The sequence below is a fragment of the Lithobates pipiens genome, unplaced genomic scaffold, assembly GCF_037356315.1.
Source record: "Lithobates pipiens isolate NorthernLeopardFrog02 unplaced genomic scaffold, aLitPip1_a1.2 Scaffold_22, whole genome shotgun sequence".
Classification (NCBI taxonomy): Eukaryota; Metazoa; Chordata; class Amphibia; order Anura; family Ranidae; genus Lithobates; species Lithobates pipiens.
In genome coordinates this window covers 35834569-35857974 of record NW_027507784.1, presented here as the reverse complement: position 1 = coordinate 35857974, position 23406 = coordinate 35834569, and the positions used below count along the sequence as shown (strand labels likewise).

At 42.4% G+C, this 23406-nt stretch overlaps 1 protein-coding gene and 1 pseudogene across 1 annotated transcript in view; both read right to left on the bottom strand.

The window, feature by feature from the left end:
* Nucleotides 1-317: 317 nt before the first annotated feature.
* On the bottom strand, nucleotides 318-399 carry LOC143925799 (U2 spliceosomal RNA; annotated as a pseudogene).
* A 12924-nt stretch (nucleotides 400-13323) lies between these two features.
* Nucleotides 13324-23406, bottom strand: part of LOC143923552 (uncharacterized) — a 41358-nt gene continuing 31275 nt past the window's right edge. Inside the window, exons 6-8 of the mRNA XM_077447320.1 lie at nucleotides 21362-21462; nucleotides 16632-16769; nucleotides 13324-13668 (exon numbers count right to left, since the gene is read on the bottom strand). Of these exons, the coding sequence (XP_077303446.1) occupies nucleotides 13578-13668; nucleotides 16632-16769; nucleotides 21362-21462 (330 nt within the window). The 3' untranslated portion in view covers nucleotides 13324-13577. The remainder of the gene's footprint in view (nucleotides 13669-16631; nucleotides 16770-21361; nucleotides 21463-23406) is intronic.

Genomic DNA, 23406 nt, shown 5'->3' with positions numbered 1-23406 from the left:
CAGCGAGCTTAGTGAGACCCTTTGCCATCAGGTCCCACCCTCACTCCCGTCACTCCTACCTAATTATATTCGAAAGGTACCGGCCGCCCCTCTGCTGGAACAGAAGAGCTAAGCGTTCCCTCCCGAAAAACTGACTGGGGCTAAAGCTGCCACAATCCAAGCCGGTCTGCCAGGGTCCCCTCCCCTGGCGCCGACCAGTGGTTCTCCGCCCTCATCAGGAGGCTTCCCGAACCGGCTACGAACCAGTCCGGGTCACCTTTACACCAACAGGCTTTGCATAGTAACCGCCACCCCTACTCCACCTCGCCGTAGAGCAGGGACGGTAAACTAGCGCCACCTATTGGCAACTGATAAGAACAGATACTACACTTGATCTTAGCCAAAAGGCCGAGAAGCGAAATAATGAATGCCACATTTGAACGAATAGAACGTAACAAATTAATAATAATAAATTACAATATTAATAAAAACATTCAGTTGTCCACCTAATTTCCGGTCGGTGAGACGCACGCCATTGGCCACTTCCGAGTCCGGGTTCCAACACTGTTTTTACATGCGAGTGGCTATTGTTCGTTTATATGTAATAAACAAAGAGAATTATGTTATATTGCGCTGCCATTTGTACTTATCCCTGATGGTTTGCCGAGGACGACGTATGCTGCAGTTGGTGATGGTGACACAGCATGTGGGACTACGGAGCCCAGCCGTCCCTCCAAGCGTGTGTGGGCATTCTTAAGCCCCGTACACACGAGAGGACTTATGTCCGACAGACTTCCGAAGGAGTTCCGTCGGAGTTCTGCCGGAGTTCCGACAGAATTCTGACGGATTTTTCGGCTGAGCGGACTTGGCCACACACAATCACACTAAACTCCGACGGATTCGAACGTGATGACGTACGACTGGATTCGAATAAGGAAGTTCATAGCCAGTAGCCAATAGCTGCCCTAGCGTCGGTTTTAGTCCGTCGGAATAGCACACACACGAGCGGATTTTTCGAAGGGACCGGGTCCGGCGGAGTTCCTTCGGAAAAATTTGAAGCATGTTTCATTTCTAAAGTCCTTCAGACTTTGGCGAGTCAAAAGTCAGTTGCAGCCCACACACGATCGAATAATCTGACGGAATCAGTCCGTCGGACTTTGGATGTTGAAAAGTCCACTCGTGTGTATGGGGCTTTATGGGAATCCTGGCTCTGATTGTTTATTGAGGGCGACGCACGCTGTAGACGTATATACAGCATGTTGGACTACAGAGCCCAGCCACCCCCTCAAGCGTCTGTGACTTCTGTTATGGGAGCCCTGGATTTCTGGTGAGGGAGAGGGCACACAGAGGAGAGCACGGATTGCACAGATGTTCTTTTCCCCAGCATTGGGCACTTTATATTGCACATCTGAATAATAAAATTTGAAGCCACACTATTAGCATTTTTAGTATTATTTATATGTACAGTGGAACCTTGGAGTACAAGCATAATTTGTTCCAGAAAATCCAAAAGCACTCGTATAAATTGCACATCTGAGTAATAATTTTGAAGCCACATTGCAAAGTTTTTGAAGTTCAAATTTTTTATTTCATTTTGAATTTTCAATGGACTATTAGCATCTTTTGTATTATTTATATGTATTATGGTTATGATATTCTCATTTTGGTTCATTGTTTGTGGCAATGATTTTATTAGCATAGCACGAGGCAGCGCTCTGATTTTAATAACATATGCACTTTGAGACCTTAGTTGATAGTTTATTTGGTAATTGTATTGATTTAAATCACTTATTTAGCGCAGAAATTCACCAGGTGTGTTTCACACATCCACATACTCATCCATCATTCACACTACCTTGGTAGCATTTTCTAGCAGCTTTGGATATTTTCAGTTTCACCAGGAATAAAATTGTTAAACACAGAAGAAATATTCACACAGGCTGACATGAGTACAGATAGTGAACAATGTCTGCCTTAATTAAAAGCATTGGATGAATAAGTTAGAACACGGTGGGACATAATCTCTTTGTAACAATATATCAAAGACAAAATCACCCGCAGGAGGCTCAGGTGGGATCTGGGTCCCAATGATGGGCTTGAGGGGAACATCTCCAGGAAGAATGGTTTACATTCTTCAATGTCAGTGAAAGGATAATTAGAACTCAGTGTCCAGAAGATAGACCAAACTTAAATGTTTAGAAAATAAAAAACATATTAAAAGAAAAATTAGGAAGCATTGGAATCCTTACAATGTAAAGAAATTACAACATATTCAGGATAACATTAGCAAATTGGATAATGAGACCCAAAAGAAAAAAAAAAAAGAAAAAAATTAAGAAATATCAGAGACATTAAGGATTACCAACAGGGAAAGGTATACAAATGGCAAGTAGATAAAATAACAGAAGAAGCAGTATCCAGGGAATTATCGGCAGATTATTATTATTCACGATTTATATAGTGCCAACAGTTTACACAGTGTTTTACAATGTATAGGGGGGACAACACAATTTCAGTACAATACAAAAGGTACAGGAGGGCCCGGCTCGTAGAGTTTACATTCTAAAGGGGAGGGGGTGGTGGTACAAAAGATAATAGCAAATTCACTCATTCAGCCAATTTCCGCCCAAGGACAGCTACACAAAATAGTGTATACGTATCCCAAGATAAATGAGAATGTGAGATCCTCACAATAGCAACCTCACCATGAAACACCCAAATACAATGTTCCAGTAAACAATACATATGAGTCACTGAGACAGGAATCCAGCCCTTATTGATCTGATGATACATCTCATTATGGTCAACAACCTCCACCTTACAGGACAGGTCAACCCTATTCATGGCAACAGACAATATAGAGGGGATTTTCATGGGAAAGAACACAGAGGCCCCCTATGGAGAAACAATTAGAACTCAGTGTCCAGAAGAAGAGCGACCAAACTTAAAATGTTTAGAAAACAAAACAAAAAAACACAGATATTAAAAGAAAAATTTGGAACAGCACTGGAATCCTTACAATGCAAAGAAAAAATTACAACACATTCAGGATTACATTAGCAAATTGGATAATGAGACCCAAAAGAAAAAAAAAACGAAGCAATATCAAAGAGACATTAAGGATTACCAACAGGGAAAGGTAAAAAAATGGCAAGTCGATAAAATAACAGAAGAAGCAGTATCCAGGGAATTAATCGGCAGATTGAGAATCCACTCATTCAGCCAATTTCTGCCCCACTACACCTACATAAAATAATGTTCCGCAGAGGAATATGTATCCCAAGATAAATCAGATAAATGAGAATCTGAGAGAATGTCCTCACAATAGCATCCTCACCATGAAACACCCAAATACAATGTTCCGGTATACCAGGGGCGGATCCAGGGGGGGGGAACGGGTCAATTGCCCCCTCCGAGAATACCGGCAGCTGATGACAGCACGGCCGGTTCCGCGGGTGCAATCGCGGGCGGTTCCGCGGGTGGCAGCGCGGTCGGTTCCGCGGGTGACAGCGCGGCCGGTTCCGCGAGTACCTGCGCTAAGTGGACAGGTGAGGGGGGGGGGCAGCTGGGTGGCTTAGGAGGGCTGCTGGCCAATCAGGAAGCCAGCAGGTAGGGGAGCAGGGAGATGACATCTCTCACTGCCCTGCATCCCTCCAGTTCCGCCCTCACTGTGCAGGAAGCTGTGTGCAGCAGAGAGATTACATCAACTCTCTGCTGCCTATCTTCACTCAGGACTCAACAAAAGACCACCTTAGCAGAAAAGTGACACAGTAGGTGACAATATGCAATGTGTGGCAGGCTACGTGGCAAGTGGCAATCCGCAATGTGTGGCAGACTACGTGGCAAGTGGCAATCCGCAATGTGTGGCTGACTACGTGGCAAGTGGCAGTCCGCAATGTGTGGAAGGCGACTGGGCAAGTGACAATCCGCAATGTGTGGCAGGCTACGTGGCAAGTGACAATCCGCAATGTGTGGCAGGCTACGTGGCAAGTGGCAATCCGCAATGTGTGGCAGGCAACGTGGCAAGTGACAATCCGCAATGTGTGGCAGGTGACGTGGCAAGTGACAATCCCCAATGTGTGGAAGGTGACGTGGCAATCTGCAATGTGTGGCAGGCAACATGGCAAGTGACAATCCGCAATGTGTGGCAGGTGACGTGGCAAGTGGCAATCTGCAATGTGTGGCAGGCTACGTGGCAATCCGCATCTAGTGGCAGGCGACGTGGCAAGTGACAATCCGCAATGTGTGGCAGGTGACGTGGCAAGTGACAATCCGCAATGTGTGGCAGGCTACGTTGCAAGTGGCAATCCGCAATGTGTGGCAGGCAACGTGGCAAGTGACAATCCGCAATGTGTGGCAGGCTACGTGGCAAGTGACAATCCGCAATGTGTGGCAGGTGACATGGCAAGTGACAATCCGCATTTGGTGGCAGGCGACATGGCAAATGACACCCTCAGGGCTCCCACTGATTCTGCATTATGGTGAGTTGAACCATTTCATTTTATGTTACAATGTATTAATAGAAATAATGCTCTTCAATCATCCTGACACCATAACAACCACGGTGCCATAATGATTGAAGCGCCAATACCAGCCATTTCCCATATAAATTGCCCCCCAAAAAAAACATATTTTATAGCAGTGCCCCTCCCGAGATTAGACTCTGGATCCGCCCCTGTGGTATACAATACATATGAGTCACTGAGACAGGAATCCAGACCTTATAGATCTGATGACACACCTAATTATGGTCAACAACCTCCACCTTACAGGACAGGCAACAAAGACAATATAGAGGGAATTTTCATTGGAGAGGACACAGATGCTCCCCATGGAGAGGCAATATAGTAGGAGCGAGTTGCATGGGTTATCATCGGGGTCCCCCATATCTACCCCCTTCACCAACATACAGGGGCCCTACACACCAGGAGAAGAAAATGGACTACCACCATGGCCCCCCACAACAAGGGGGTTCCTATCACGAGGGGAGGAATAAAAACTAATCACCAGGGACCACCATCCTCGGGGAACTCCCAATTACGAGGGGAGGAACTACCATTGTAGCATGGCCCTTTAGGGGGCTGCTTGGATTTACCTGCTCATCTGCATCACCATGACCCTGTGAACCTTCCAAACCACCTGACACTCTGGGTTCAGACATCATAGCAACACCTTTTAAGCAATAAGACAGCACCCAATGTGTTTGTGTTCTATTAATGTTTACTGGATTACTTCAGTTAAGCTATGGTTGTACAAAGAAGTAATGGTTCAACTGAGTTTGGGATAGCAGCACAAGCTCAGCCGAATGACCACTTAAGAAATGTCAGTTGACACAGAAGACAACAGATTATATACACCTATGTACAGTAACATACCACTCGGGCATAACCTGAAAGGATAAAAAAAAAAATTAAGCAGCAATGCTGACAATACTTCTTGAAAGAAGCCCAGACTGGCCGGTCTAACCTCTGATCCTAATGAGAGATGCAGCTAAACATGGATGGTGTAAGGGCCCTTTAAGTAGCAATGACAAAATGTCGGTCTAACTACGGGAAAAAAAAATCTATGAATAAAAACCTTCATATCATGTGACACCGCTCATGTCAAAAATCTTTTGGAGTGTAGCTGTGGCCTGCAGTACATTGGAAGAACGACTAGACAACTAAAGATTAGATTAAGAGAACACATCAATATAAGAAAAGGATTTAGTCATCATAGCCTATCCAATCATTTTAGACTCCAGCACAGAGACTCTAGACAACTCCGATTTTGTGGGATAGACGGGGTGCATACGAATATGAGAAGAACCATTTCTCAAAATGAATCAAGATGGATATATCAGATGGATACATTAATGCCTAGAGGGTTAAATCTAGAAATGGATGTGAATTGTTTCATATCAAACTATTAGCTATTAATTTGAATGCAATCTGTTTCAAAATTTTATGTCCAATATGGATTGTTTCATTCTAATGCCATCTGCTTCTAATCCAATGCCCAACCACTAATCCTAATTTTATAGAATTACCATATTGGTAATAGAAATTGGGAGATGATTTACAAGTGTGTCCAGATACCTTGGTCCAGAGGAAATTTGGACTGGACACTATTGCTGCAGCAGCTGGTGCCTTATGATGTTAGGAGTGGTTTGTCCGGGTTTAGTTCGTTTATTTGGTCAATATTAGAGTCCATAAATGTATAAATCGAAATTTCCTAATCAACATTTACCAATATTATTAATTTATTTCACTCCATGCCTAAAAGATCTAAAGATGTATAGGGGGGACAACACAATTACAGTACAATACAAAAGGTACAGGAGGGCCCGGCTCGTAGAGCTTACATTCTAAAGGGAGGGGGTGGTGGTACAAAAGGTAATAGCGAATCCCATGTGGGGAATCCCATGCCGTTTTTTTTCGATGACTTATGTGTATTGCCGGGACTGACAGTTCATTATAGCCGTGAGTAGTTTTAAATTACTTTTTTTCCTTTAGAAATGTAATTTTGCTCTGAGACTGTTCTAAACAAGGGAAACATGCGCCGCTTCACAGGCATACTATAGGCACCCCCCAGGTACAAAATTTAAAGGAATATTACACTTTTATTGTTTCACTTTAATCATTATTAAAATCACTGCTCCTGAAAAAACTGACATTTTTAAAACTTTTTTTTTTTTTTGCATTGATACATGTCCCCTGGGGCAGGTGCCGGGTCCCCAAACACTTTTTTATGATAATAACTTGCATATTAACCTTTAAAATTAGCACTTTTGATTTTTCCCATAGACTTTAAAGGGTGTTCCGCGGCTTTCGAATTTGCAGCGAACACCCCACATTTTTCGCTATTCGGTGAACGGGCAAACAGCCAATGTTTGAGTCAAACTCATGTTCGACCCAAACATGAAACCCATGCCTACTGGTGAGTGAGTTTAAGGGCCTTAATAGAGGTTTCAGTTTATTAAAGAAAAACATCATTTGATGGTATCTCCACCTGGCTAGGGGTACATTCCCCAAGCCTGAATCCAGCTCTGAATAGTGTGATTGAATTCCCCGTGGGGCAAATTTTCAACATGTCGTATCCCCATTTCACCCCCATACTCCTACGAATGCTACCTCCTCCCCAGGGGGAAACCTAGGGTATTCCTCCAGTGGAGCCAGAGGGGATACCTGAGGTTCACATTTACCTAATTTATTCAAATTTATCCCAAGCAGATAAAGAATTCCGGGTTAGAGGGGGAAGTCCATTCTGAAAGGCCCCTAGATAATGTTGGTATCCATAGGGCACCCACCAGATTTCTACCCGCCATTGTCTTCTTTACAGAAACCCATATTTTATTGGAGGAGTAGTGACACCAATTCAAAATGCGTACTAAAGCCATCGCCTTGTAATACAAAACTACATATGGTAACCCCACTCCTCCTTCCAATTTACTTCTACATAGAATATCATAAGCCAGCCTAGGTCATCTATCATGCCATAAAAACGCCACAAAGGCTTTCCGTAGACGTTTAAAAAAGATCTGTGGGAGTGTAATTGGTACAGTGTATAGAAAATAGATTATTCTGGGTAATATAATCATTTTAAGAGCACGCACCCTTCTGAACCATGTTAAAGGGGCGTTCCGGCCGATACATTTTTTTTTGTAAAAGTCAGCAGCTACAAACACTGTAGCTTCTGATTTTTAATAAGGACACTTACCTGTCCAGCAATCCCACGAGGTTAGCTGCCCCAAGGCCGATCCGTCCATTGGATTGGCTAACGACTCCTCCATCTTAAAACAAAGGGAAACAGGCAGTGGAACCTTACAGCTTCACTGCCCATTTCCTACTGCGCAAGACGAGTGGTGCTTTTTGAATGGCCCCCATTGTTTTCTGGGACACACACACATGTCCCAGAAGGCAACAGGGCTGTTCGCTGAAGAGGAGGAAGCGCCACGGAATAGGAAGAGGCAGATTCGGAAGACTGCCTAGCAACAGCGGTTTCAGACAAGTGAAAAAAAAATATATATTATATATATTTTTTTTTTTTTTTTGGGGTGGCCCTCCACTTTAAGTAGCAGCCCTTCCATTTCTGCAGGCCCCCATTATTCCCATCAATAGGGAAATATAATTAAGCTCATATAAATGTTTTGGGTCCGAAGTGATGTGCACCCCCAGATAAAATAGAGAGTCAGTATTCCAGATAAAAGGATAGGAATATTGCAGAGTCGCTACCATATCTGGGGGTCATGACTGGGCATGAGTGCAGACTTCTCAAAGTTTATTTTAAAGTTAGATAAACTACCAAATTTCTTAACTTCAGACATCAAAGCAGTTAGAGATGCCTGAGGGGTGGAAAGATAAAATAAGTCATAAGCTGAGACTTTATGTTCAACAGGTCCATTATTTCCATATTTCCTCACTTTACAAAGAAAGAGTTCTAGTATCATTGCACATAATGGAGAAAGAGGGCACCCTCACCTCATACCATTGTGTATATGAAACGGTTTTCCACGGTCCCAGGCTCCCCAGCCAGGAGGGGGGCCCTTTGAGTTCTGTAAAAATTATCAGGCGGCTATAAAGCCACCCGGGTCACTTTTACAAGACCACCAATTGCCGGCTGAAAAAAAAAAAAAGAAAAGCCACACACAACCACAGTACAGCTGCAGCCATGATCCTTGCAGAACTACTTGCCGATGGGACATTTTTATACATACGTTGGTCAGCTAGTGATTGATCACAGAGTCTCCTTGGATAATAGAGGATACAAAATGGATGCAATGGATTCATAAGTAAAAACTAGAGAAATGTTTTCACTGTAGATGGAGAAGCCGGAGTGGTTGTGAATTTCGATGAACGGACATTGAGGGTGAGAATTTTGTGCCATCTATAAATATACCATAAACAATATATCATATGTAATCAACAATGAATAAAGGAGAAATCAATCCCAATCCTCCATGTATAAAATCCAAACATCAAGTGAACATATGCAACCTAAAATTACCACGACAAATGATTAGATGCAATATTATAGCAAAATGTCCAAATAAAAAGGAATAGGTTTCTAAATATATAACCATGTATTGTCTGGTCATTCGCCTTTCAATTACCCCTGTGTATGAATTCTTCCAAATAGCACAGTCCCATACACCAGTGCTCACAAAGAACTTACTAGAGGGGTAAAAAGTACCTTATGAATAAAAGGGAACCCTTGACACATTGAGAGGAAATCCCTGAGCATGCACTTGCACAGAATACCTTCAAAGAAAGCTGGAGGCTACAGCATCATCGTTGGAATAGATGACTATGAAATGCCAGGAGATGGTATCATGCCAGGCTCCCATTGCTTTCCCCTCCCCTCCTCCTCCTACCTGCTATGTAGGGTTGTCGCCAGAAAACGCTCATCTATTCACCAAATCTAGCCTTGCCCTGCCAATATCTGCTGCTCTGCTACCACAAACCAGGACCTGCACCACCATATTCCCTTCCTTATTTGTCAGAAGCCAGCTATCTTCTGGGTTCTTGTAGCCAGCCCCCATTGATTAGCCACCAGGTACACCTTCCAGTCACTGTATGTCCTTGCTCCTGCTGTGACACCTGAGGCTTTTAGGAAAGGCTCCTGATCATCCTGAGCACTGCATTTGACTGTGCAGTCATGAAGTCATCTGGAGATCATCCATAAACGTCCATAGTTGACCACGAGCAGTCAATGACAGTTCATTTATAGTTCTTGTGGTGCTGATGGAATGCCCCCCAGAACACAGCAATGCATATATATGCAGACCTACCTTCTTTACTGCTGCATATACAGTATGCCTAAAGCTGCCATACAGAGGTTAATCAAGCACTGTAGATCATAATAGGGTACAATACACTCTACTGAGTTATTTGTGAGCACTAGTGTATGGGACTGAGCTATTTGTAGAGATCCCTAAACAAGAATAGTTGAAGATAAATTATCACAGAAGTTACAAAGTTATACATTTAAAAATATTTTTCCTTTATTTGGACTTTTTGCTACATTGTCACATTTGTTGTATACTTTTTTTTCTTATGCCCTGTACACACAATAGTATTTTCCGACAACAAAACCGTGGATTTTTTTCCGAAGGATGTTGGCTCAAACTTGTCTTGCATACACACGGTCACACAAATGCCAAAACGTCAAGAACGCGGTGACGTACAACAAGTATTACGAGCTGACAAAAATGAAATTCAATAGCCAGTGCAGCTCTTCTGCTCGATTCCTAGCATGTGTGGAATGTTGTGCATCAGAATTGTGTACACGCTTGGAATTTCCAACAAGTTTCGTTGTCGGAAAATTTGAGAACCTGCTCTCAAACATTTGTTGTTGGAAATTCCGATTGAGCAGATACATGGTCAGAATTTCTGATAACAAGCTCACATCGAACATTTCCCGTTGGAAAATCCAACCATGTGTACGAGGCATAAGTCTTATTTTATTCAGAGTGGATTACACTAGGTTTTTCCATTTGAAAATCTTACATATTGAAACTGTTGACAGAACTCTGATAAGATATACATAAAGGAGGTATAACCTGGATGACTCTTAGTGCCACATCCCAATATATATGGAAAAACACAACAGGGGTAAGGGATCTAACCCTTAGGGACTTTCAAGGTGCTGATATATCATAATAGAAACAACAGCAGACTTTATTGTGCTCCCAGCAGAACTCTTGGTTACCGATTGTCAGGTATGTTTAATAAGTAGTTGGTGTCCCTTATACGGGTGAATACCTTGTACCTAGGACAATATCTGCCTTTTGTGTTTTGTTTCCTTTTTATTGATTTATCTTTTTATTTATTCAACCAATATTGCAGGGGTTCCTGTCCATCTGTTTTTCGCTGCACAAATCACGTTTCAACTATTGAATTTGAACCAGCAAGTTCAAATAAGCTGAGCCTTGGCTGACCCTATTGCTCTATTAGATTTAGGTAATGGCACATTTGCCTATGTTTGAATGGGGTAGGATTTTATATGCGTACACATACTTAGACCTTTTATGTTTGTTTAGGTCCTACTTTTGGCAGCTTTCCTATGACCTCCCATATGGACCGCCCTTGCATCAATCTTTGGGCTCTGACCTTGATCCCAACATATTAGAACATAGTCGAATGGGACGCGCAGTTGTATTACTAACAGGGTGTGTAGGTGAGATCACATTTTGGACATATATTGTTTATACCATAAAAGTGTGTTTCAATGCTTTTTTCCTGACTTTTGTATATACTCTATTGTATCTTGTAACTTCAAACTATTTTGTCTTAGTGCTAGTTAGCATGAATTATATCCATGCATGTATCCAATTTATTTTGATTTATGTATGTATTTATTTCATTTACAGTTTATCTACTAGATATACCAACTACTCCTGAGGAAGCTCATTTTCGGAGCGAAACATGTTGAGTGGTATATTTTATAAGCTCCATAAGCTGTATCAAAATCCTTAATCAAATAATGTGATTAAGCGCTTTTATGATTTATATACAATAAAAATTTGTGTTATTTTTACGCTTTTTTTTCTACTGGATATCGTTTCTATTATGATATATCAGCACCTTGAAAGTCCCTAAGGGTTAGATCCCTTGCCCCTGTTGTGTTTTTCCAAAACTCTGATAAGGTAAATGCTTATCAATGGGGTCTCCAAATTCTGATATGGTAAAATACTGATCAGTGGGGTCTCCTGCCATGTCTCAGCATTGGTTTTCCAAATCCTTGTTTCACTGCAGTTTAGAAGCCAATACGAGGATGTTTCGTAGCCAAACTTCAACCTTGGTTTCAGTGTAGGACATTCCCATGATCTGAAGAGACCTGAAACTGGATTAATTTATAGTCTGAGAACATTCCCAAAGAAGAATACCCTGAACGCATCAAAACTTTACACCTGCTCTACTCATAATATGTAGTTTGGTGGCTTCCAGTGGGGTTAAAGGCTTAGTCCACACCAGTTGTGCTCAATTTTTTTTTGGGGGGGGGGGCAAGCAAACTGAAAAATACTGAAACCACCCATCAATTGCAGCTGCACTGTGCCAACTAAAGTGGCGTTGTGGCCTTTAAACTTGAGTACTCACTACACCAGGGATGTGCAGTAAGGGGAGGCAGGTGAGGTGAACTCATGCTCTGGCCGAACCAGTCACCTGCCAGGTTTTATTGTCAAAGCACCATTGAACAAGCTGAAGTTAGAAGCTGATTGGTTAATATGCACAGCTGCACCAGATTCTGTGTGCACCAATTTTAGCAGATCTCTCTCCATTGAGAGGAGGGTCCCGAGCATGCATTTTCACAGAATACCTCCTGACAAAGAAGAAAGACAGGGGCTACACCATAGTTGTTTAAATGGTTGTCAAGATATGCCAGGAGATGGTATACCAGGCTCCCACTGCTTCCCCCCCCCCCCCCCAATCCTCTTACGCAGTGATGTTTCCAGAAAACACACTTCTCTGTTTACCAAATCTAGTCTTGTAGCACAAGCCATAGCCTTCCCCACCATATTCCCTTCCTTGTTTATCAGGAGCCGGCCATTTCTTCCATGTTCTTGTAGCCAGTCCTCAATGATGCGCCAACAGGTCCTCCTGCCAGCTGCTGTGTGTCCCTGCAGCCTCTTGATTTCACCTAGTCTCTACCAGGTCATAGCACCTGAGACTGGTAGAAAAGGTTCCTGATCATCCTGAGCACCAATTGGCTGCACAGTGATGACACCATCTGGAGACTGGCCTACCAACTCACCATCATCGGTAGCAGTCAGTGACAGTTCAGTCACAATTTTAGTAGTGCTGATTAAATGCCCACCCAGACCACCACAGGAATGCATATATGCAGAGGATGGGTGTTAAGCTTGATGTACATGGGACATTTTTACAACCTCTCCTGAACGATTCAACTTGACAGATAGGAACCCACGTTTAAAATGTCAGTTTTGCTGTGTTTACTTTTAGAAGCGCTTTTTTTTCTTCATAATAGCCAAAAATGAAAAATGCCTATAAAAAGGAAACGCAGCTAAAGGAGAGTTACTGTGTTCAGCAGTGTTTTGCGTCTGAAACTTCGGCATCTGAACGCATTTTTTTTGCAATCAAAAGAAAAGCCTATAACAAAAACAAAAACAAAAACAACAAAAAAAAAAACAGAACTGCCTAAATACGACATTAAACGAATCTGTGTACATGAACACATAAGATAACATTGAACGAGTTCAGGGGCAGCTGAAAAAAAATAAAAAAAAAATAAAAAAATAAAGTCAATACCCTCTGGTGGGTTCTTTGTAGCTACTGGTGTATGGGACTGAGCTATTAGAAGGGATTCATACACAGTGTAAGTTGAAGATAAATTATCACAAAAAGATACAAATGTATAACGGTTTCTCTTTATTTGGACTTTTTGCTACATTTGATCATTTTGTCTCATTAACAACTCTTAGGTGTATACATTTACCTCATGGTTTGATTATATACAAGGCAAATTGTGCTCGATTTTTCCGTTTGTACATCTGACATATTGAAACGTTTAACAGAACATTGATATGGTAAAGTTCTGATTAGCGGGGTCTCCAGCCATGTCTTGCAGGGTTCAGCGTTGGTTTTCCCCAAATTCTTCCTTTACTGTGGCTTAGAAGCCAATATCAGGACATTTTTTAGCCAAATTTCAACCTCAGTTTCACTGGAGGACGTCCCCATGAGCCGAAGGAACCTGAAACAGGAATCATGTACAGTAGAGTCTGAGAACATTCCCAAAGATTGAATCTTTCCAAACCTAACTCCTCAAAACTTTTTAGGTGGCTTGCAATGGGGTTAAAGGCTGTCAACCTTTTTGGACCATGCTAATATTACAGTCATATTTAGGCTCCATGCACACTGGAGCTCATAAACTGCAGTTTATTGGATTTTGGGTATTTTTTTTTAAAAGCCATAAATTCCACTCTGTTAGTCTATGTGTCCATGCACACATGGACTTTTTAGCTTTAATGAGCAGTGGAGTTTATGGGCTTTTCTCTGAACGCCAGAAATTCGCGTTCAAAGTGCCGTTTTTCACCGTCAAAAAAACGACAAATGCAGATAGACGCTTATAAACACACATTAGTGTTCGGCATTCTATTTTTTTCAATGCATTGTGGGATTTTTGGAGTGTCCTCTGTATTTTTATTTAAAAACGCCCATAAACGCTAGTACAAAACGCTGTTAAAAGCAAGTTTTTCAACCAGCGTTTTCTGCCAGCAATCTGGTGTCCAGAAACAGCTTTGAGCTTCAGTGTGCATGGAGCCTACGAGTGTAACATGAATTCGACATGAGCACTGCCAGAAAAATTGTTAGTTTAAGTTTCATTTGTTTGTTTCTCCCCCCTCCCCCCCCCCCCCCGTTTTTTTTTGGGTCATTAGTTATGATCGCAACTCGTACATTTAAAAATAAGAAAATCCGTAGATTCAAAACAACTACAATTATAGGTATTGGAATTTCCTTTCAAAATTTGTCTGTTAGTAAACGTAACGAATACAAATTTATCCAAAGTTACAAAATTATCTGAAACCACAAATGTTGCCTCTAAACAAGTGGAACAAATAAGTTCATCATTGTTATTTATTATCAATTTGTTATATTCCATTTGTTTAGATATGCATTCGTTATTTCGGATAAATTCATATTCGTTACATTCACCAACAGCCAAATTTGAAAGGAAGATTCCAATAACATAATTATTACGAACTTAAATTATAGGTATTAGTCATTTCAGACTTCCAGAAAATTCTGTCAAGTGGGTTTTTGTTAACTTGAATACATTTTCGTTAATTTGGAAATGTCCATCAGTTTAGGCCAATATGTATTCTTCTATATATTTTTGGTTAAATAAAGTTGCAATAAGCATATATTGATTGGTTTGCACAAAAGTTAGAGTACAAAATAGGTGATATATTTATGGAATTTTTATTTTTACTTTATTACAAGTAATGACGCTGATCAGTGCTTTTTAGTGGGACTGCAACATTTTGGCAGACAGATCAGACAACTAACTGACATTGACACTTTTTTGGGAACCAATGACATTACAGTAATCAGTGCTAAAAATATCCACAGACATCGTACTAATGACGCTGGCAGGGAAGGGGTTAACATCAGGGGCGATCAAGGGGTTAAATGGGTTCCCTGTTTGGGTTTTCTAACTGTATGGGGGACTGTGTGACTGCTTTCCTCACTCTGTCTTTGCGGGGAGCAATTGCAGGTGGCCGTAGAGTCCACCAGACCTGCTGATCTGCTCCCCTCCCCCCGTTGGCCAAACAGCGTGCCCACAAAAGCCTGCACAGTACAGCAATTTGCGCAACCGAGCCACCTTGCTGAAGTATAACTGCAGTGGGTGGTCAGCAAGTGGTTAACAATTTTTAGCCCTGAAGATTACATAAAACCCCCCAATTATATCTTTTGAGAGCAGACACCCTAGGGCAGTGATGGCTAACCTTGGCACCCCAGATGTTTTGGAACTACATTTCCCATGATGCTCCACTACACTGCAGAGTGCATGAGCATCATGGGAAATGTAGTTTCAAAACATCTGGGGTGCCAAGGTTCGCCATCACTGCCCTAGGGAATAAAACAATGGTAGTTCCAATTTTTTTTTTTGTCACACAATATTACCACAAAGGTCTAGAAAGTGCAAAATGTCAGAAAATAAAGAAAAATGTATACACAAAGCTAATTTTAGGGCACACAAATATAAAAATTACCCAATTGTTTGGTTAAAAAAACAAATTAAGAATTTTTTAAAAAAGCACGAGGTTGCACTGAGTAAATAGATACCCAACATGTCAAACCTGAAAGCAAAAGTTCCATTTTTTGGGTGGAACCCAGCTTTAAGAGCTGGTGACTCCTGACATGCCACATTTGTTTTGTTTTTTGGGGGGGGGGGGTTGAGCGGGTACCTTGTTTTCAGCACCCAGCTCCCATTTCCTCTCCTGGCGCCGTGCGGAAGTACACCTCTCCCCCTCCCTGCAATCTTCTGGGACACGTCACAGGTCCCAGAAGATTTCCCGGCCATTCACAATGCACTGCGTGGCTTGCACAATGCACACTTGGCTGTGAAGCCACAGCTGGGCGCCCACACTTGGAATTCCTGCACCGCCGAGAGGCACAAGACTTCAGGCAGCTGCGTGGCTGGACCGTGGGACAGGTAAGTGTCTATATTTTCAATAGGAGACCCTTTAAAAGCCCCCTATAGGGCATCAATTTAGTTAGAGGAGGTCTGGCATTAGAAATATTGCTCACTCTTGCATGCACAGTGATACGCAACATGTATATTGCAATGCATGTTTTCATCTGTAGGCACCCCAATGTGTGCATTTACATGCATACAAGATTACACAAGGATTGGGGGGGGGGTTTATGTGGTTGGGGTCCCAGGCCAACAAATGGGCAAGCAGGGCTCTTGATACATGACGATGGCACGTGGGGGGGCTTCCACCTTTCAGGCAAGAGCGTGCTTGCGAGATTTTACACACACAATCCTGATGCTGCAGCCACAGTGATGTGTAAACACCCAGCTGTCAGGTCTGTATGAAGTATGGACCGGGCAGTGAGAGGGTCCTGCCAAGACTGCTGCACAATTTGTTCCTTTCTAGTCCTCTGTTCCCTGCTGCCATTTCCTGTCCCATTCACCTCCATTCTCACCTTTCTTCAGCTGTTCTCATCATTTCCTTCGCTTCCTCAGGCTTAGTCTCAAGATAGATCTGGAACTCAGGGAAAGTCTGAATAAGACCCATCAGACTTGCCAATGGCATTCGAAACTTGGTCACAATGTTTTCTATCCTGCAAAGGCAAACAGCACTGTGGAGTTAATGAGGTTAAAACAAATGCAATCTTTACATTTCTATGGTCAGTTATTTATATAGCGGGATCCTATGCTGTGGTGCTGTACAAGTGATATAAAAAAAGGGCGATTAATACAGATAATATCAATACATACAAGCCTGACAACTAATTGCAGCTTCTGCATCACAGAGAGTATACTGTAGGTTAGTAATACATTTTCACCCCTTTCACATCAGGGCGCTCCTCCACCGCTGTACCCCATTGAAATCAATGGGGCAGCGCTGTAATGCCGCCGGCAAAACGCTGCTATTATGGCATTTTGCCAGCGGTTTTAACCCTTTCTCGGCCGCTAGCGGGGGGTAAAAGCGCCCCGCTAGCGGCCGAAATGCGCCGCAAATCCGGCGGTAAAACGCCGCTAAAAATAGAAATTATACACACACACACATATATATATATATATATATATATATATATATATATATATATATATATATATAGCCAGCGATTACTGTATAAATGTCACTGTCAGGGAAGGGATCAACACTAGGGGGTGATCAAGAAGTTAAATGTGTCACCTCAGTAGGTGTTCTAACTGAGGGGGATGGGACTGACTGGGGGGGAGAAGACTGATCGCTGTTCCCAATTACTAGGAGCACACGATCTGTCTCTACTCCCCTGACAGAACCGGAATCTGTGCGTTTACACACAGATCACTGTTCTGGCTGTCAGGAGCGATTGCAAGTGCCCGGTGGTTATCGCGGCCGTCGGGCACGTGCATTTAAGCGACGCAGCGGGCGTGCGCACCCTATACACCTTAAAGTGGCCATCCGTACAGCTACAGTGATTCGCACAGGGGAGCCGTACTGCCGGCGGGAGGTCAGCAAGTGGTTGATGTAAAAGAAGCGGAGTACACCAACATAGGATGGTGCTGTGGGTGTACAAAAAAAAATGTTACATCCTAGTACACTGAGAAATACCAGAAAAAGTAAATTAAAAAAAAGTCAGGAAAATTCCTTAAATTCTAAATATGAGTCGGCCCAGAATGCAGGTTGCAGAAATAAGGAAATGCATATTTCCAAATATAAGCAACTTTCCAGATTCTTATTTCTGGTGCTCACCCTGCAATTCTCATAGTTGGACTTTGATGCTCTCTTTTTCCACTTTTTACTTGAACAGCAGGAGTTCAATTTAACCAATTGTCACATCTATGACAGGTCGAGCTTCCCTTATATATTACTGTTTGTATAGCCGTGATGCTACTATTAGGGTTGCGGCTGTGCATCCCTGATTAAGGTGGCTGTCTTGGAGACATTTGAGTACTGTGTCTTTTCAAAACCGATTTTAAATGGTATGGGGTAAGTTTCAATAAAACATTTTTTTTTTTTTTTTTTTTTTTTTATCAGGAGTGCCTATAAAGTCCATTTTTCCAGTTAATGTTAATTGTTAATTGCTCATTTATTCTAAGGCTGGGTTCACACTATTGCTTCATGCGGCTCACAGCAGGGGTCCGGTGTGTCTCCATTCACCGTTTTAGATCAGATTTCAGCCCGAATTTTGGGCTGAAGTCAGACCTGAAATTGACCAAAAGACACACAACACCTGTTCAAATTTGCACCAGAGCTGATGAAGAGATTAGTGAACAAGCTCCATAGAGAGACCGGTCCATCTCCAGCTATGCGAAGAAACCCGCATCCAATTTGCATAGATGTGAACCCAGACTAAGGGAGAGTAAAAGCATTTCTCCCTACCTGATCCTCCACTCCCTTGGCAGATGGTATTCCCCTATACTCCGGCAGTGGGTTGTTTCTTGGCATCATCACGCCCAATGCAGGGCTATGGACCCCATATCAGTCTTGATAATGTTAGGACTTTAGAGTGTGATGTAGAAGACTCTAAGGACAGGCCTAGCAGCATGAAGGATTGAGTATATCATTTTTTATTATTATATTCCCTAGATCTAAATGAGCAAATGACCCCTGAAATGTGAGAGCAGCTCCACTGCAAGCAGTTATTTTAAGGTTTCCTGGAGTTGGGTTTTAAAGTGGTTGTAAACCCTTACAACACACTTTGACCCACAGGTAAGCCTAGATTAAGGCTTACCTGTAGGTCCAAGAAATATCTCCTAAACCGTGTAGGTTTAGGAGATATTTGCCGAAAGACAGGCACAGGCACCCTGAGCGCGCCGCGGTCAACGGCGATATGCAGCGAGTGGTGGCTCCCGTGTGCATGCGCGGGAGTGACGTCATTGCGACTTCGCCGAATGACAGCGGCAGAGCAGCGAGACCCACCGAGAAGATGGAGGCTCTATACACAAGGGGACAGCGGTGACTTCGCTGGCTCCTGTGTCAGGTAAGTGACACATAATTGACTACTATGCAATGCATAGTAGTCCATTATGCTTTACCTTTGCAGGGAATCAAAGAGAAAGTAAACTCATCAGGGTTTACTTACTCTTTAAATTAAACAAGAGATCCCAGACCTGGCAATCTTATATCTACCCCAGCCAAAGAGTAGGGACATCAGATCAGAGAAGAATTAAGCTTTGAATGTGTATGCCTAGGCAGATAGAAGTGCTGGCTCGGAATGCTGTACATAAGGTGCCAGTGTATAATCCAGTGGTTGTCACTGCAGACATATCCAAGGGAAAAAAATGGACCCGGATGCTCAACGGAACAAAAGATGCAAATAATCCAAAAGAGAAGGCAGCACTCATGGAGCTTAAAAGGGGGATCACTCCGTGATCAAATTTTGACTTTTCAATGGCGCAAGCTTGTCTTAATGACTTGAAGGAGAGATTCAGCATGAGCTTGTTGAGTGTTCACCTGTCAAGCCCCATGACTGCTGCCTTATCTTTTGAATTTTGTTAATAGTGGAGGAGGAAGACTTACCGTTTGAGAAACATGAAATTAAAAAAAAAATTTTTAAGTAGCATTCTATACATTCAGTGCATTGCGCACAGTTATATTTGTAAATTTATTTATTTATTTTTTATTTAAAAACACCCCTATCAGATTATATTTTTGTAATGCTGAACAGAAAATAAAATTGCTCCTTTAAGCCATTTTCTGAAAAGCTTTGGCAGTATGACATTGTAAATTCCCAACATTCATTTTTTTTTTTTTTTTTTTTTTTTTTTTTTTTTTTTTTTATTCTTTATTTAAATTTTTCATTTAAGTTGCGTACAAAACATAATCAAGTATTATAAAAGAAAACCATAGGACCAAAATACATTCATGCCCTTCAATTTTTCCCATTATCCTAGTTTTCTTTCTTTACTTCTCGAGTTCTTCTAAAATATCTCCCTCCCACCCCTCTCCCCACCCCTACCGACCCATTACCTCGTTAAAAATCATAGATTGTCTAAAGATTTTCCAGTATTTCCATTTCACATGGAATCTCTTTCTTTCTCTTTCTTCCTCCATTCCCAGCCCTTCAATACTATGCATTTCCTCAACTTTTCCTAGCCATTCCTTTACTTTGGGTGCTTCTATTTCTTTCCATTTTTTCGGAATCAGGCTTTTTGCCACGTTTATTAATGAGCTTGTGAGGGAATTCCTATACTCCTTAATTGGGGTATCTACTGCATGGAATAGGCATAACCATGGGTTCTCAGGTAACTGTATTTTAGCTATTACTTCTATATATCTTATTATTTCTCTCCAATATTCTTTAATCTTGGGACAATCCCACCATATATGGGCCAAACTTCCCGTTTGTCCACAATTCCTCCAACATTTCCCAGATTGTCAATTCCCAACATTCATAACCCCTTAAAGGGCAGGGGAGCCCTGACCAGAGGTTACATAGTTAGCCAGGTTGGAAAAAATAAATAAATAAATAAATAAATAAATAAATAAAAAATACAATCCCATATACCCAATATTGATCCAGAGGAAAGCAAAAAACCCAGCAGAGCATGATCCAATTTGCTACAGCAGGGGAAAAAATTCCTTCGATCCCCTGAAAGGCAACCGGATTTTCCCCAGATCAACTTTACCTATAAATGTCAGTACCCCATCATATTATGTACACTTAGGAAATAATCCAGGCCTTTCTTAAAGCAATCTACTGATCTGGCCAGAACCACCTCTGCAGGGAGTCTATTCCACATTTTCACAGCTCTTACTGTGAAGAAACCCTTCCATATTTGGAGATGAAATCTCTTTTCCTCTAGACGTAGAGAGTGCCCCCTTATCCTCTTTGTTGACTGTAAAGTGAATAACTCATCAAGTTCACCCTTATGGACCCCTTATATATTTGTACATGTTGATCATATCCCCCTTAATCTCCTCTTATCAAGAGTGAATAAATTCAGTTCCTCATAGCCGAGTTCCTCCATGCCTCTTATCAGTTTGGTTGCTCTTCTCTCCAGTTCTGATATCCTTTTTGAGAACTGGTGCCCAAAACTGAACTTCATATTCCAGATGAGGTCTTACTAATGATCTCTCTTGAGCCCATACCTCTCTTAATACAAGAAAGGACTTTGCTCGCTTTGGAAACCGCAGCTTGCCATTGCATATTATTGAGCTTATGATCTACCAAAAACCCCCAGATCAGATGATTGATATATATTGTAGATGCAGTCGGACCTTCTTTTGTCGGTGTACGGGATGGATTCATACATTTCCTTGCATCCATTCCGGAGATGAATTATCTTCTCATGCTCATATGGGGCCAGACTAGCTCCCACCTGAAAAATACGTGAAAATTATCTTTTTACACATGGAGACAGACAATGGAGGCATTTTTCAATAATTCTTTCATAACTGACCTGCATTTAGGTTAGGTTCACATCTATGTGGCTGCACAAAAAATAAAAATAAACCCGGGGTGGGGTACCCCGGGTCATACCAGGCCCTTCAGGCCTTCCATACCAGAACCTTATGGAGCCCGTCAGGAAAGGGGGGGGGGGTGAGTGAGCAACCTCCCTAAAATATACCAGGCAGCATGCTCTCAACATGGGGGTGCACCCCACAGCACTGCCCCCCCCCCAAGTTGATGGGGACAAAGGCCTCTTCCGAACAACCCTGCACCGATTGCTGGGGTCTGCAGGCAGGGAATTATCGGAATATGAAAGCCCCTTTGAGAAAGGGGGGCCCCCCAGAACCCACTCCCCCCCCATGTGAATGGGTACATCATACCCCTACAACCCAAAAAGCAGGGAATTTTTTATTTTTTATTAAACACCCCTAGGAGCTGGTTTTGACAAGTCCTTTATTGAAAAAAAGCCTGAAGTGGTCTTCTTCCACACTGCTGATTATCCAATAAAAACAAAAGTCCATCTTCCAAGGCTGGCTTCCTCCATTGTGTTGCCCGCTGTCTAGCATCTCTTATATAGCCATGGGATGTGGCCATCCGAGTGATGTCAGATGGCCACATCCCATGGCTACATAAGAGATGCCAGACAGCAGGCGACAACACAATGGAGGAAGAGCAGCTTTTTTTGTTCTTAGTAGGCAGCTCCGTGCTTCTCTTTCAATAAAGGACTTGTCAAAACCATCTCTTTTTAATGTTACCCACACCCATTCACATAGGGGGCTGGGATCTGGGGGCCAACCCCCCCCCACCGTTAAAGGGAGCTTACAGATTCTGATAATCTCTAAATAATTCCTGTTGGGTTACCCCAAGGCTCCCTCCTTGGGCCCCTTTCTATATGTCTTCCCTGGGATGAAGAATGTCTCCCAGACACAGCCTCTCCCCGATCAGGGTAAAGCGCCAATGAAATTGGCTCTTTACCACATTTCCAATCACAGTCTGCCACCAATCTCAACAAAGTGTAGTGCCATTTCCAGTTTCTCTTCAGTGTGTGAAGAGGGGGGCCTTAAGGAAAAAAACAAAAACCCCAGTAGTGATTAATCACTTCACATCCCTGCTATAGTCAGATGTCCACAGATGGGACCTCCCATCCTGGGCGGGCGTCCCAAGACATCCTCAGCTTCCCACTGGTATAGGGGGCACGCATCGTGTCAGAGGAGGCGATGTGCATGCCTGGCAGCCATGATGTCCAAATAGAGCAGGAATGGGGATCTGTGGGTTAGCAGATCGTGTGTTACTAGTAAATAGGGACACCGGCCGGTCTCCTCCCCCAGTTAGAACACAATTTATACTTTGATTGCCCCCTAGTGTTGACCCCTTCCCTGCCAGTGACATTTATACACTAATCAATGGGAAGAAGAAAAGAAGACAGTGCCGTCTGGCAAACAAATGGCCCAGGCAGGAAGAGGGTAAATTCTTCTGGGGCTGAAGTGGTTAAATACCAAATGAAAGCCATTTGTGTGGGAAAGTTTTTGGGTTCAGTGTAGCATGACAGAGCAAGCGTCATTCAAAGTGTGAGCGCTGAAAGTGTAAAATCGGACTGGGGAGGAAGGCGTTATAAATGCCCTGTATTGAAGTGGTTAAACACTGACTGGGGCTCCTTTCTATTATAATGCTTGGAGTTGATTTACTAAAGGCAAACAGTCAGTGCACTTTGCAAGTGCAGTTCCTCCATAGTTTAGTAAAAAGAAAAAAAAAAAAAGGAGGTGAAGCTTCACTTTGCTAAGAATAACCAGTCACATGGAAGGAAAGAAAATATATAAAAAAAAAATAGTTTGCTTGCACATGATTGAAGTCAGAGCTTCCCCTCATTTACTTG